The sequence below is a fragment of the Pomacea canaliculata genome, linkage group LG2, assembly GCF_003073045.1.
Source record: "Pomacea canaliculata isolate SZHN2017 linkage group LG2, ASM307304v1, whole genome shotgun sequence".
Classification (NCBI taxonomy): domain Eukaryota; kingdom Metazoa; phylum Mollusca; class Gastropoda; order Architaenioglossa; family Ampullariidae; genus Pomacea; species Pomacea canaliculata.
Genome location: NC_037591.1, coordinates 31,306,910 through 31,322,075, shown reverse-complemented (window position 1 = coordinate 31,322,075; position 15,166 = coordinate 31,306,910). Strand labels below are relative to the sequence as shown.

The 15,166-nt window shown below is 37.1% G+C and overlaps 2 protein-coding genes across 4 annotated transcripts; both read right to left on the bottom strand.

The window, feature by feature from the left end:
• Positions 1-1,066: 1,066 nt before the first annotated feature.
• Positions 1,067-9,748, bottom strand: LOC112556816 (ATPase family AAA domain-containing protein 3-like). Its single transcript, XM_025226183.1, has 15 exons — positions 9,418-9,748; positions 8,788-8,864; positions 8,268-8,429; positions 6,993-7,062; positions 6,493-6,658; positions 6,077-6,146; positions 5,607-5,762; positions 5,392-5,448; positions 4,763-4,888; positions 4,384-4,508; positions 4,118-4,169; positions 3,696-3,766; positions 3,165-3,327; positions 2,712-2,819; positions 1,067-2,327 (listed from the first exon to the last, which is right to left on the bottom strand). The coding sequence occupies exons 1-15, from the start codon at positions 9,641-9,643 to the stop codon at positions 2,154-2,156; spliced, it is 1,803 nt and encodes a 600-aa protein (XP_025081968.1). The 5' UTR covers positions 9,644-9,748; the 3' UTR covers positions 1,067-2,153.
• Positions 9,749-10,813: 1,065 nt separating this feature from the next.
• Positions 10,814-15,028, bottom strand: LOC112556817 (ribonuclease P/MRP protein subunit POP5-like). 3 transcript variants are annotated; one of them, XM_025226184.1, is made up of 6 exons: positions 14,892-15,028; positions 13,545-13,627; positions 12,979-13,124; positions 12,379-12,516; positions 11,456-11,539; positions 10,814-11,053 (listed from the first exon to the last, which is right to left on the bottom strand). In XM_025226184.1, exons 2-6 carry the CDS (start codon positions 13,562-13,564, stop codon positions 10,944-10,946), a joined length of 498 nt encoding a protein of 165 aa, XP_025081969.1. In that variant the 5' UTR covers positions 13,565-13,627; positions 14,892-15,028; the 3' UTR covers positions 10,814-10,943. The 3 variants fall into 3 exon arrangements, with proteins under 3 accessions (XP_025081969.1, XP_025081970.1, XP_025081971.1); XM_025226185.1 differs by lacking the exon at positions 14,892-15,028 and adding an exon at positions 14,118-14,184; XM_025226186.1 differs by lacking the exon at positions 14,892-15,028 and adding an exon at positions 14,078-14,124.
• Positions 15,029-15,166: the final 138 nt, after the last annotated feature.

The following is a 15,166-nucleotide window of genomic DNA, read 5'->3' as shown; positions in this document are numbered from 1 at the left end:
AACGAAAGGTTGACATAACATTTCTTAGGGGATTTTTTCCTATGGAAGCGGGGTACTACGAGTTTTATCTTGAGGGAGGCCCGTTCCACGTGAACGCTTCTTGCTGGTACTTGCAGTCTGGGACCGTGGAGAGTGAAGAGGAAGTCTCCGCTCTCGCAGGCGACAAGGAGATACACCGCCGAACCGCAACAGCAGCTCTGCCACCCGTTGCCTGGGGCAACCGCCGGGGTAGCGACTACTGTGTCTATGTGTCCCTGGGGTCTCGGTCGTCTGGAGCCGGACCACTGTCGCCTGAGATCGCCACTGCAGCTGTTGTCCGTTGCCAGGGGCAACCGGAGGAGCAGCAGTGTCAATGGGCTAGGGACAGTGCGTCGGAAGACTCGCCTCCAACGTCGTCGCCTGGAGCAACGGTGTGCGACCCGTGGATCTCCGCCAGTAGTGTACCAAGGCAATTCTGCGACTGTCCACTACTAGTTGTCGAGGGGCAGCCTGTCGCGAGGACACTGCCGTTCTCCCAGCTGTGTGCAAGACTGGGGAGGTGCACGCGCCTGGGGAAAAGTTCGTCGGACACGAAGCGCTGGGAGAAAAAGTGTTTTCTTTTTTTTTTTGGCTTTGTCTTGATGTCAGATTGTTTATTCAGAGACCCATAGTTTGTCTCATATTATTCAACTTTGTTGTTTTCTTGTGATTATAATTTGTTTGCTGCGTAACCGTGTTGTTAGTTGTGTTAGTGCACGCGGGTGAGTGTGATTGTCATTGCGTACGCGTGCGAATAGCTGGGTGTGAGGGCGAAAGTCGGGTGAGCGAGCCAGCTGAAGTGTCCTCTTTCCTCTCGCGCGAGTTAGGCCCATCCCTGTCCCCGCCTCATTCGTCACATACATATTGTAAACTTTGTGGAAAACTGCAGTTACCCTCCACACACTTGAAAGTAAAGATATCTTCTTCGACTTCTTTCTTTTAGAAGGAAATATAGGGTGGATGTGCTGGACGAATGAAAAGTGAACATTTGAAACACTTTTTTCCCTATGCACTTTGACATCATACTGTATTTTTAAAAAATAAGAGGTTGCTGTTTGAAATCTTGCATATAATTGATGTATATGATACATGATTAGGTCACAATTTATGCACTCAATGCCCACAAACACACTACTTGCAAATTCAAAACATGATTGCATGAACTGGGATTAATACACAGCCTCTTCACAGTTGTGCAATGAAACAAAAGGGTTTGGACATAGTCCAGTGGAGATTTTAACATTATCCAAAAGAAGGCTAAATGCAGATTGATTAAAAAAAAGAAAAGTTGTCTGACTACATATTACCCAACATGTACATGATTTCACATGACAGTTTACGCTACGTTTCCTCATATGTATTATGTTTTACTTAAATGGAAATTTGAAAACCTAAGATCAATAGTGATTATACTGGATGATGCATTTTCACAAGCATCTACCTATTACAAAGCAAATTTTAGCTCTTTTAAAACTAGAAAAATTCAAAACTGAAACTTAAGGAACACCCAAAAAAGTGTCCATGTATGGCATTTATCCTCAAAACATTCACAAACAACTACACATGACTGCAATACAGATGTATATCTCTTGCACACTATCACAAACATCAAAAATGCTGTGTAAAACTATCAACCTTTCTCAGAGCATTTGTTTTCCTCAAACAACAATAAAATGACCATAGAGGCACATTTTAAACAAATCTCTATCAAAGTAAACCACAGTATTATATATGATTCCCAAAGTGCCAGTCCATTAAAAATAAGACTCGCAAACATGGGTCCACACTTTTTTCAAATCTGTTCTACTCATAGAGCAGCCTCAGTAACAAACATTATGAATGCTTTGTTTGAATCATGAAAAACATTAATGAAATGGGATGTGAATAAGAAAACACTGTCTTCTGATGATAATAAAAAATGATTAATATGTATTATTCCATATGCTTACATAACAGAAACAAATGAGCATCTATACTTGAGATTAATAAATGTTTAACCTTCAAGAGACCTTCAGATAGACTGCTATTGTTCATTTTGCTGGTTTTTCATGATGCTGTCATTTCATCTTTATCTTATGCTGCTTTAAATGCTTCATTTGCTATCTGATTATCATTTTCTGTAAGCACTCTAGTTTCTAATGTGTAGGCAAAGACGATGGAAGAGGGTCCACTTCACTTCTGCTTTTATGTAATTCCGCTCTTTTTTGATGCCATTCCATCTTTACCTTGTGCTGCTGAAGTGCTTCATATACTATAACATCTACCCTCTTCTCTGTTAGTGTTCCATCTTCTGAAATGGAGGCCTGGACCTTAAAAAGAATCAATCCTATGGCTTCAGCATATAAGCACCACACATAATCAACAACATGTATTTTCACTGAAACCCCCCGCCCCCCTTCCAGTTGTACAAAAAGTTACCAGATCCTGCTCATGACATCCCTGTTCTTTTCTCCCCCTTGGGCGATTTTTTTTTTTTTTATACAAAAACAGCAAACCCTATTACTGCATTATTATTATATACAGATTTTCCCTGTGTGAATGTGAGCTCAAAGCGTTGCACATAAAAAACTACAAACAAATCATCGAAACCAAAGATGTCAGCAAAGACACCACAGCAAAAATGAATTAGGTGCATGAATTTAATATTATCAACAATGATCTGCAATTAAAAAAAAAAAGACAAGGATAATTACCTGCCAAGCCAAAGCCATCTTGGAAATTTCACGTCCTGAAAATCCCTCTGTCACGGCAGCAATTTGCTTACATTTAGCCCCATAGTCAAACTGCTCAACTTTCAAACTGAAAATGAATAAAACAAAATCTGACAAATGATGCTAAGTAGAGGTTTACTACCCAATATAATATTTTTATAATAATTACCTGTGTTGATTTTTTGTGTTTTGTTTAGGTCTTTCACTGATGCCTGTGATAGTGCAGAGAAAAACTAGATTCTGAGATAAATGCATGTTTTATCCCCCACACTAACACCTATACAGACATACTCTATGTGTGTATATTTTTATATGCATACCTAAATATAGCTTTTTTTTTTTAAAAAATTATTTATAACCGATTTGACAATTTCAGATAATAACTCCTATGACTCAATTTTTTTCCTTACAATTTAGAATGATTGTCTTTTTACCTTTTTCTAAAGCTGGTTTTAAAACATATGCCTCAAAGTACTGGCGAACCATTCTCTCACGCTCTTCAAGCCCAGGATGGTCAAACTTTATCATCATATCCAAACGATCATTGATCGCAGAGTTAAACTGCTCAGCCTGATTGCTGGCCAGCACAAGCATAAACCTGATAGAGGAGGAACAGAGAAACAGTAAATATGCACTTCAATAATTATCACCATTATTCCAAATTCAATCACTGTCACGCTGATGTTAAAATTTAAACATTGCTCTCATGCTCTTTTTTTCTTCTGTAAATAAACACAAGCATGCATAACACACACATAATTAAAATATTTATAAAAATATTACATGTTGCACACCATTTTTCTTTTGAATTTGCATGATGCAAGAGGTTTTCATCAAATGTACAATGGATATTACTCTTCAAAGTTAAATGTTGAGACTGAGTACTCTCAAGGAAGTAATTTACACTGCAGTGTAAGGAAACTTTCTGTTCAAAAAATGTGTATTTCAGAATGATTATAAACTGACTTCTTAGATTGTTCTCCTGTTCTGTAAAGGAATGCATTGAGGGCATGTCGCAAGTTCTCGCTGATCAGCTCCTAGAACGAGTAATGCACGTCAGAATAAGTATTGAGACTTGTAAAACAAACTGATCCCATAAAAACAGTTTAAGCTGACATGTACATACAAAGCAAAACACTGTTAATTTTTTGTTTTTTTTTTGCTGTCTACTAGTGTTATAGTTAACCAGTTCCTTATGCCATGCAAGAAAATCAACAGAACATCAATAATAAAGGAAATGAAATGTGTAAAAGCATAGCTGCATGCTGGTCTGATGCATAAATGAGGGATTGGTTTTCATGAAAGAAAAAAAACCCCAAACTATAATGTTTTTAATATTTTGTTATTATTTCAATTTTTTCTATTGCCTTTCTTGTAAATATTCTTACCTTGTGATGGTCTCTAAGAAAAGCATCAGCTTCATCAACAAACAGCAAGACACTGGAACATAAAAACATTTAAATGCATTCAAAAAGTAAGACTTACTTTTTCTCGTTGTTGGATGGGAAAAGTAGTTCATCCAAAGGAGATGTCACACTATGGAAAAGGCATCAGTGTTCCTATTTTAGTTTATATGAATGTAGAAGTGAGGTGGAGTACAAAATCATTACTACTAATAACAATGGAATATGCCATGGTGTTTTCTGTCACTCACCCTTTCCTGCTGGTTTGTGCCCAGTCAAACACCTTATGAATTGCTGTTACAGCCGTCTCTCCCAAAGGTACTACGTCTCCTCCAGTCATGATAGCATAATCCATTCCACAATGCCTGGCTAGGCTCTGTAACAAGACATGTTATCTAACTCTGTTTTACACTGTTGCACTTTTGCATTCTGAAGCAGAAAATGATATCAGCTGTATCTAATTTATATAACATGCATAAATCAACTAGTTTTCTAAAGCTCAAAAAGTAAATTAAGTTCTTTTCGTGAAAATAGTACTTTGTCTTTTTCCATCCAACTCCTACATAAATTACTCCAAACCATCTCTTGAGGTATAAACTGTTTATAAAAAACAAGTTAAAAAATAATTACCTTCACAAACATAGTCTTTCCTGTTCCAGGTGGCCCATACACCAGTAAGTTCTGATAAAATCTTTTATTCCTTTTTGTATTCCTTGTTGCTATAGCAACGTCTCTCAATTTCTCTTCCAGTTCAGGCTGACAAATGTAGTAAAAAAAAAATTGCCGGTTAAGACCAACTCAACACTAGGCATTTGCTGTGAGGTATGATTTGGAATTTTTTTTTTAAATAGATGAAATTAGATGCCTATGCCGTATATTACTGAAACTGGCATATCACCACCATTTTCCCGAAACTGACATTAAAATCTGATGAACTAAACAATTTGCTCTGGGCTGGGGAAAGACTGCATCAGCATCAGCATGAGTATCTCTTCCTTTAACATGCCTCTGCTTTACAGTTTTCAGTCGTTGCACTAATGTTGATCGTCAAAATGTGCAATTTGCATTATACATGCCCTTCAGGCAAAATAGAAGCAAACTTACTGGCAACGGTAAAATATTTCCAACTTGAATGAGATTGTAAGCATTTGGCGATTTAATTATTAGGTAGAATGAATGAACTATCAACCTGTGAGTGTGCGTGTGCTAAAATTATACAAGTGGAGTGTGATCATAAGCTGCATCTTTATGGATCATACCTTAAGTACTATTCCTTTAAGAGTATCTTCTGGCTTCAGCTGCATATTCTTAATTGTCTGAAATAACAGGAAAGATATTAATTAAGCAAATAAGTTAATTTTAATAAGGAAAAAACTAAAAATTGTTACAGCACTTGCTAGTGCACAAGCATGAATAATTTCTCACCACCCACACAACACACAATCTAGCAATCACATTAAATTGTTTTACTCACCTGAATAGGATGTTTTAAAGCTCCAACAGCTGTAAAACGAGAAGTCTCTCGGACAAGGGAGGGTTTGCCAAACCTTGATTCTATAAACTTGGCTGCAAGACCAAGTCCATATTTTGAAGAGTACAGACCCGCACCTACCAGAGTGATTCCTAAGGCCTGTTACATGTTAGAATATGCAAATGAAAAGTATGGGTATAACATACATTACTAACAGGGAGTTAGTAAATAAAACAGCTTTTACAAAGAAAAAAAGGCCCTGTCACACTACAGTGATATCATTAATCATTTAACTCTTGGGCCATGCCTGATAATTATTAATATGGAATTAAAAAATGCTGGCCCTTGTTTTAAACATAACATTCTGCTCTTTCTTACAACAATCAAAAAGACATCTATTGATTCGAAAGTTTTAGGCTCTATACATATTAACCTTTATTGTTAAAGAAAAATTATAAAAGAGTCAGACATACCGTTGCTGTTACTTTATCCCAGTTAGATATAAATGCATCAAAGCCACTCCCTAGAACACCTCCTACAGTCCTGAAAAAGTGAAAAGAAACAATTGTGTCTACTAAGTAGCGATTCCCTCCTGGTGTGGTAAACCAAAATAGTTAGCACATTAAGTTCATAGGAAAATACATTTATTTTCACCTGCATTAGTCTGTTGCGCTTTTCCTGATACATCACTCTAAACTAAGCACCCAAATAAGCAAAAAAATTCTGTCCCATCACACATGGTTTTTGCACACTTCTTTTCACATTTACACACACCTAACAGTCTTCCTTACTATTAACTCCTTATGCACGGGGATTTTATTTTCGTATTTCGTATTTTTAAAAAAAATCCATCAATGTTTTTACCTCTTCTATCTTAAACACTACTCACGTAATTGATTCAAGCACCATCTTTCGTTTTTCCGATGCCTGTAGCTTAATGTTTTCCCGTATGAGATCTTGATTTTCCCTGTCAGCTTTTGCTTTTGCTCGATACTTTGCTTCAAGCCTGCTCACCTCGTTCTTATGACGGAGTGCTGCTTCTCGTTCCATGGTGGCTTTAACCAATAAATTGAATCTTTAGTGAAACAAACACTAAAAAAAAAAAAAATTAAATTAAATAAATAAAATATTTTACAGTCTGTAACAAGAATTTAGAGGTATTTTGAAAACCTTGTTGACTTTTACTTATGTAAAGTAATGTTACAAGATTATTTACATTCAATCACGTTTATTGCCACATGCTTACTGTCAAATGGTTGATAGCAATACAGAACACTGTAGCTAATTTTAAATTCTGTATGTTTAAGCAAAATCTGGACTAAGTTGAATGTGGAAAGGCAAACAGAGAGAACATCTAAACACCAAGATTTTCTAAACAAGGTTGGTTACCTAATCGCTCTGCCTCTTGTTTCCTTACAGATTCCTCCTGCTTGCGGAGATTTTCTTCCTGCATACGAGCCTGTTCAGGATTTCAACACTGCAAGTATCAATTATGTAGCTTATTTCTGCATCATAAATCATACTTAAATAAGGAAAAAAATATCAAAACCCTGGTGGCTGATTTGCTTTATCTCTCTAAAAAGTAATTAGAGGAAGTAAAATGATTAAAAGGAGAAGACAAAAATAATTTTTATATGTAACCACAAAAGCATCCTCGTAAAAATGTCCATCCAGCAATCTCTTTTTTCTGCATTGTTACGGTTTTGCCAAAACAGACCGCTTCATGTATCTGGGGAGCATTGTCAAGGACTGTGGAGCCGTATCAACAAAGCCAGGCATGCTTTCAACACCCTATGCCCCATCTGAAACTCTCAAGCATTATCCTTCAGCAGTAAGACTCGCATTTCAACATCAAAGTGAAAGTACTGTACTGTAGGGTTCTGAAACCTGCAGAGTGACAAATACCATCGACAAGAAGCTCCAGACCTTTACCAACCGATGCCTACGCCATATTCTGGGAATAAGATGACCTGAAAAGATCTCCAACAGCATCCTGTGGAAAAAGAACCAACCAGAATGCCACTAGCCAAGACCTCTAAAAGCGGAAATGGGGCTGGAAAGGACACACCTTGAGCAAACCAGCTGACACCATTGCCAAGCAGTCACTTGACTGGAACCCTCAGGGGAAGAGGAGAGTTGGAAGATCGAAGCAGACGAAAAAGAACAGTAAAGAGCGAGGCAAAGGATATCGGAACCACCTGGGCTCAACTGAAGGGGGCTGCCCAAAACCGGGTCCGCTGGCAAGGTGTTGTTGCGCACTATGCTCCTCAAAGGAGCAACAAGGAATAAACTAAAACTAAAGGAACAAAAGCATATACGTAAAGTAGTATTCTGTAAACTCTGTCAATATGCATTTTTTAATTAAGCACAATGCATAAAATACTTTGACATCACTTCATATGCTGCTTGTTAATCACTGGTTTCTTCTCCTGACCAGTTAGTACAAATAGGTTTTTGAGAATCACAAAAACAGAAGCAATAAGCTTTAAACTAGTGTATGTTAATAATTTGTTCTGGCCCTATACTCCTCAAATGAGCAACAAGGAATAAACTAAAATTATATTAATAATTGTTTTAACAGCATGATTTCCATAGACATGCCAGCTAAAAAGAAAAATTTAAGTTATGGTGTTGTGAGAACTAAGTGTTTTGTTTTATTTTCACCTGCTGCGCAAGCTGCTCATCATAGCGTTTCCGTGCTAGTTGATCTTGGTACTGCGCTCTTTGATTCTGATGCTTTGTCTCTTCTGCAAGGGTTTTTCTGCGTTCCTCCTGATGTACTCTTGTTTGTTCCACTTTTAACTGTTCCATATGTGCTTCATACTCCTGTTAAAAGTATAGATCTAAACCATTTTATTATAGTCATGAAATCCCTTTAAAAAATATAGTGATGTCTATATCTGATTTCATTTTCATAGAAAAACGTAAAACAATCTTTTGATTGCCCTTTTAATATCTAAACTTACTGCCTTTGCTTAGGTATTGGCTTTTGGGAAAATGGTTGGTTGATTTGGGTACATTAAGTAGGTGGGTGACATCACCTGAATGAGTCGCTAATTCTGTTTGTCAAACAGTTTATGAAACAGACTGCATTTCAATAGAAAAGAAAAATTACTAATACAAAGACTAGCATAGTTTAGTTAGCCCTGTTTCACATTTTTTTCACCAATAGTTACTAATTTACCTTTATTTGCTTTTGCAGCTCAAGCTGTTTAGAGGCCTCTTGTTGTTTTGTAAGGTCCAATGCTTCCTTGGCATATCCTACCAAATAAAATTAAATCTAAAAATTAAAAAACAGTATTTCAAATGACAAGAGGTTGATGTACATGACGGTTGACCAGACTGCGTCAGACCAGACTAACATCTAAATTAGTTTCTATTGAATGTTAATATCATGTACAAAACACTTGAGATCTCAGAAATAATAAGTGGTCTGCGCGAGACCAGAAATTCTAAAAATATTCAAGAGTTTAGACGACAAAATAATACGAGGGCTGCGAGAGATGAAGGGGGATGAAAACAGAAAATGGTAGAAAGCATCATTCTGCTGGCTCTGACGGGAATAAAAATATAAAAGACTTGTTGGTTTTATGAATTATTATTTAAAGTTGTCTGCGGCGCAGATCAATCTTTGATTCTTCTGATGGGATGGTATCTTTTCAAAATGCTTTCTTCGAACAAAAAATAATTTTATTTTAATATTCGAAAATCGTCTGCTGCAATAGAGTATAGTAGTAGATCAACACCGTTGCATCAGAATCTGAACAGATTAACTCAATTAACGTTTATAATAAATTTATATATATTTACATACTTGATTGTTCAAGCTCTCGAGCAGCCTTAGCGGCGCGTTCTAAAGCCGCGGAGTCGAAGTGATACGCATCCATTTGTTTCCCCCCGAAGAATCCTCCTCCACCTCCACCACTCGAAGCTGTCCCCGCTCCAGCTGCGTCTCCTCCACCTCCTGATGGAGGATGGGGTAACTGAATACTGGGTATATCATCCTGACTTTTTTTACCGATTCCAAATAGCCACGACATGTTTTACAAGAATAGTTGTAAGTGAACCCTTGTAACCTTGTCGTACCGCTTTCACGTGGTGTTCTCGTCGGAATAAGGTATTTCGTCATTTAGTCAGCGCATGCGCAGTGCGCGCTAGTCTCGGTTAAAGCGGAAGTGGGGTTTGAGACATTCTGCTGCTTCTACCGAGATACGTGCGTAACGAGAATTGGGAAAAAGTTCGACTGGTGCGTTATAATAACAATAAATTTTAAGCTGGAAGAAAAGTTAATATTGGTTGACATTATGGTGTGTTTTATCCAACATAAGTAGAGATCTAGGAATGTAAAGTTGTATTGTCTGGTAGCTTTGTGAATTTATTGAATAGAAAGAAAGAAAGGATAAGGAAAAGCTATCTTAATGTTTGGAAAATCTTTTGACTAAATTTGATTGGGTTATGATTTGCGGGCTACTTTCCATCTGGTGAGGATTATGGCGTCATGCCACCCGAAAAGAATGGCCGAAATCTTGAACTTAATGAGGAAGCTGTTCTGACTGTATTTCTGCAGCTGTCAGTGTACATGATAAACAACAGGGGTGATAGGCAACAGCCTTGTGGGGACCCAGTGCTTGACAACAATATCAGAATAATTACTGTTTACCCTGTGTTGTTTGTGTAAAAAAAATCCCACTATCCATAGAACCAGTTGATGAGAAAGATCAAAATCAGAAATCAGTCTCAAAGCCAGAAGGTAAGGTTGGACTGTATTTAATGCAGAACTAAAATCAGCGAAGAGTAGACTATCATGCTTCTTGGGCTTATCCAAATGTTTGTACAGGGTGTTCTGAATGAACAACTTGGCATCGTCAACACCCCTCCCCTTGTCAGTAGAAGAAGCACAACTGAGCCTAGCAACATAGTTTTTCTTTATCTCTCTTCATTTGAAACTTTGCGCTGAACATAAACTGTAAGCTCATGGGACATCTAGAGTGCAAGTGTTTCTCTATTTTGCCACATACGAGTATGTTAAGACTCAAATGATGTGAGAGATCAAAAGTTGACAGTAAAACCATAGCTTTTAAAGTTAGTAAAACACAGTAACTCAGGCAAAGCCAGGTAATCGAAATTATCTTATACTTCTTACGTGATATTTTAATGCTTTAATTCTCAAAGATCGTCCTCTTTTTCAATTTCACTTTAAACAACACAGATCAATTTAAAATGGTTTATTTTTATTTTCATACTTTTACTGTCTTTCTCATGTTCAGTTTTGCTTGCTCACCTTCCCCTCACACACACACTCAATCCTCCTTTTACTCACCAGTCACTCTATTCACATTACTACACATCTTCCATGATCTCCATGACAGTTTTCTCCTTTTCTTCAGCTTTATGCATCTCCATCTGAACACAGGTGGACAACACAGCTTGCTGAACTCTTTTTCTTTCTTCTGCAATAAAATATTTGCCATTAATAAAATGGAGGTTTCTTGTTTATCTTTGTATATGTTTATTTTGGAGAAGATCAAATCTGCATTCAGCTATGGAAATGAAGATCCAAATGTAACTGATGTTACAAGTATCAAACCTGACACATTTCTGTTTGGGAAAAAAGACTAGATAGCCAAAAAAAAACTTCTAGTTTGATACCAGTGTGCATTGGTGTTCTTCCTACAGTTCACCCCATTAGAAGATTTAGGAGGAGAAGAGATATGTTCACAAAAAGGCTGGCAACAATATAATGTGGTTTCAAGACCTTGTATTATAAGACCAAAAGGTTATGGAACTACAACTTGTTAAACTACCTTTTACCCCGTTACAAAAACATGCACACTCCATCAAAACAACAATACCTTGAGTAGAACACTGCTGAAACAACAATGGCAACTGGCGTCTGTGGTGTCTGATCAAAAATTTCTGACATGCTCGAATGGTTCCTGAAAAGTAATCAAAAAGTTCAAATAATAAATTGTAATTGCATCAATGTAATTCAATTTTAAAGAAAGTATATGCATGCATGTCTATGGCACAAGCAAAACATTAAAAAGAAAAGGCTTATGTAAAAGAAGTTAAGACAGAATAAGTCTCATATAATTGCGACAAGTAAGCCATAGCCGTGGATATAGCTATTCATGCATAAAGTTAAAATTTTTTTATAATGACTGCAAAGCTCAATATATAATACTATTTCTGAAAATCTGGGAGAACTCTTTTTTGTTCAACACACCTATAAACATCATCATGCATAGAAAGTGGTCAAAATCATGTTTGTACACACATTGTTCCTGCTCTACCTTTGGCTAAGGTCTTCAACTAAATATATTCATGTAAAATCCTGAGGTCTGTGTTCACCACTTTTTATGTATCATGATCTCTGTGGGCGTATGTTTTGAAAATGAAATGGTTTGTTCACCCAGATCTGGAGAGATCTTGCACAGAGTTTTACTGAATCATTATCAGAAAAAAAGTTTTCATCCCACTGTCCTTTAAAACTCTTGTATAAATTAATAATTGGGAAAAAAAGCTTCTCATTTATTGAACTTGATCAACTGTTGCTTATTCCAGTTGTCCAGCTTCAAAGATTGCTACATACTGTTCTACAGCTAGGTTGTAGGCTGGTGTTATCATTTTGAAGATCTTTAATTATTATTCTACTCCACTTTTTGCAGGCAAAAATCAAGTTCCACAAAATAACTAGTTTACCATATCCTAAAAAATGGTGACAGATGATTTCAGTTAAAAAATGGATTCATTTAAAACTGTATAAACATTATACCTCCGACATGAAGAAGGTGAAAAAAGGCATCAATGTTGTCTATCTTCTTTACTAATGACAATGCTGTCTGAGCCATGCGGTAGAAGTCACGTTTAGCTCGCACTATCACAATGCTTGTTTCTGGATTCAAGTATTTCACTGTCAAGATAAAATATTAGGCATCAGCAAATCTAGTAGAGAAATACTTATTATTTATTGAAATATACAGAGATATGAGTTTAAAGATGAATAAAAAATATATTTAAAGTGACATTATTTTTGCATGGCACAAATTTGAGAAGCTAAAAAAGCAAATAATTTTATGCTAAGACCTGTGGATATAAATATAGTCTTTTTATCCAAAGAAATACAGAATTCAAATCCTAATTTTGTATCGAGAACTTTCTTGTATTAAGTAACACAATATTTCACCTTAATTGCAAGATGATATCCTTTTTTAACATCTACAGAAGGAGTCACTGTAAGGGAAATTTTAGAACTTTAGGCTGATGCTTGAAAAGTAGATATTAAGTCATGGGTGATTTCCAGTAAGATTATTCTGTATCCTCGCCACTTATCAGTGGGCTATGTTGCAAAATAATCTGTAAATTGCCTGCATACCTACTAACGATGACTTCAGGACACCCATTCCATAGTCACCAAAGGCTAGCTGCAGCGCATCACGAACACTTCTATATACAACCTCAGTTTTCAAATCTCTTTTTGTCTTTCGTCCATCTGCAAAATTTATCTCAGCCAAAAGATACCTGCAAACCAAAAGCAACAAAAAGTTACTGAATTCTTTAACGTTCGTTCTTCGTTCTATGGCATTAAGTAACCCACAATGAACATGTGCTTTTTGTGGCGAGATCTGTTAAATGCTATTACATCCTACTAGGGTTATAGAAAATCTTTAATGTACATAGTGCTCGTAGCATTAACACTGTCAAGAATTGTAAGTAATCGCCAAATAGTCACTTTATCCGGATTAGTGAAGTTTGTGTCCAGACTATTTGGATTACTCGAAGATATTACGGTTGTACTACGTTGTTCTTAGTTATCTAATCTAAAGTAAAAAGTCATGGTTCTATTTGGATTCTTTTCTCGATTCTTAAATAATGAAAACTGACAGCAAAGATTACTAGTCTAGACAACAAGCAAGATTACTTTGTTCATTTATTACACACCTGTTCTTTTTCCGCACCATCGCGAGTGCAATACAGGGGAAACTACTGACAACGTTTTAAGATGAAAACTAGAGTTGTGTCCTCTGAAACAGCAAAACGAAAATTCGACGATAGTAAAATTTTGCAATACGATGTAATCTCTTCTGAGCGGTAACTAGATTCTGTCTGAAATAAAAAAAATAAAATAAAATACCCATGCATGACGGTGTGTCGCCTTTGCTGCAGAGTCTCTGCCAATAATGAAATGTGTTTTTTTCTGTATAATGTTTAGTAAAAATACGATCGTTGATTTAGAGACGACTCACACTACGTATATTTTCATTGGTAAACAAATACTGTTTACTTCTTGTGGTTAGCTATAAGTAAGTAATGCCCAACTTTTTCTAGCCCGAGAGCCGAACTGGACATGGTAAAAAATCTCGGGGGCCAGAACATGGTGATTTGCCAGAATCATGACGATAAAAAAGAAATTATTTTGAGCGGGCCGGATGAGCACCATTATAATTGTTAGAGTATAGCAGTTCGATCTTTACCTCCCCAATTCATCTCAAAGCACAATTTGAGCAGACTAACTTGCCGTGACGTTTGGCAGTGGCACCCACTTGCTACGTATACACAATACGCAGGAAGATGCTTGGCTTTGGTGAGGAAGGGTACGTGTTGATTGGAAGCTGCATGCTGACAGTTAAACCTTGTTTGCACTCGCACATTACCGGAAAAAAAAAGAGGGAGTGCGTGAGTGCAGTCATGCAAACACACACGCACGCGTTCACGGTGGTAGCATCACAACCCCATAAAAATCTGGCGTCTTCTTAGATCTATGCCTTTGTTTTGTTATAAGGTAGTGTTTCTTTTTCCTTTATTTAGATCGAGGGCTATAGATGTAAAAAATAAATAAATAAAAAAAAGTAAAACTTTTACTTATTCTGTTACCCTCGTAAACAAAGATTTGTCATTTGTCTCTCTCAGTGGCGTAGGAAGAATATCGGGTTTAGAGAGGATGGGAGTGGTGGGGGCAAACTCCACGCTGAAAGATATCCGCGCATTCTTTTTCTTCTCTCCTATTATTCTTCAAAGTAATTTTTTCTTCTCTCCTATAATTCTTCAAAGTAATTGTGCAGTATTGCACATTGAAGATTTTGGTTATTCACATATCACATGTACCTTGACATGGTTAGAGCATATATATATTACTATAATTTATAGTTGGCGATATGAGGCTCCTTCGGCCGTCAGGGAGCGGATTGAAAAGAAACCTTAAAGGCATTTGACAAATCCTTAGAGGGTGGGGTGGGGAAGCATGCGAGCGAGCGAGAGAGACAGAGCAAAATATTCGTCTTCATTTACCTTTGTGTGAGGGTACACTTGGACTTTCCTCCGATTTCTTCTCCAGTCCTACTTAGTCACGCCTCGGTGCCTTTAAATGCTATACTTGCCTTTATTTATCCCATTTATTCCGACGTTCTTCTCCCTCCACGAACGAGAGAGAGAGAATGCACAATCAGTTGTACCTGCCCTTCAACACTTGCCGCTTGTGCGGTGGGACGCGTCCTGCCTGCCAAACGAGGCCAGAGACCGGTGACAGAATCTCCCCCTTCTCCTCACCCACACCCACCCCCCAG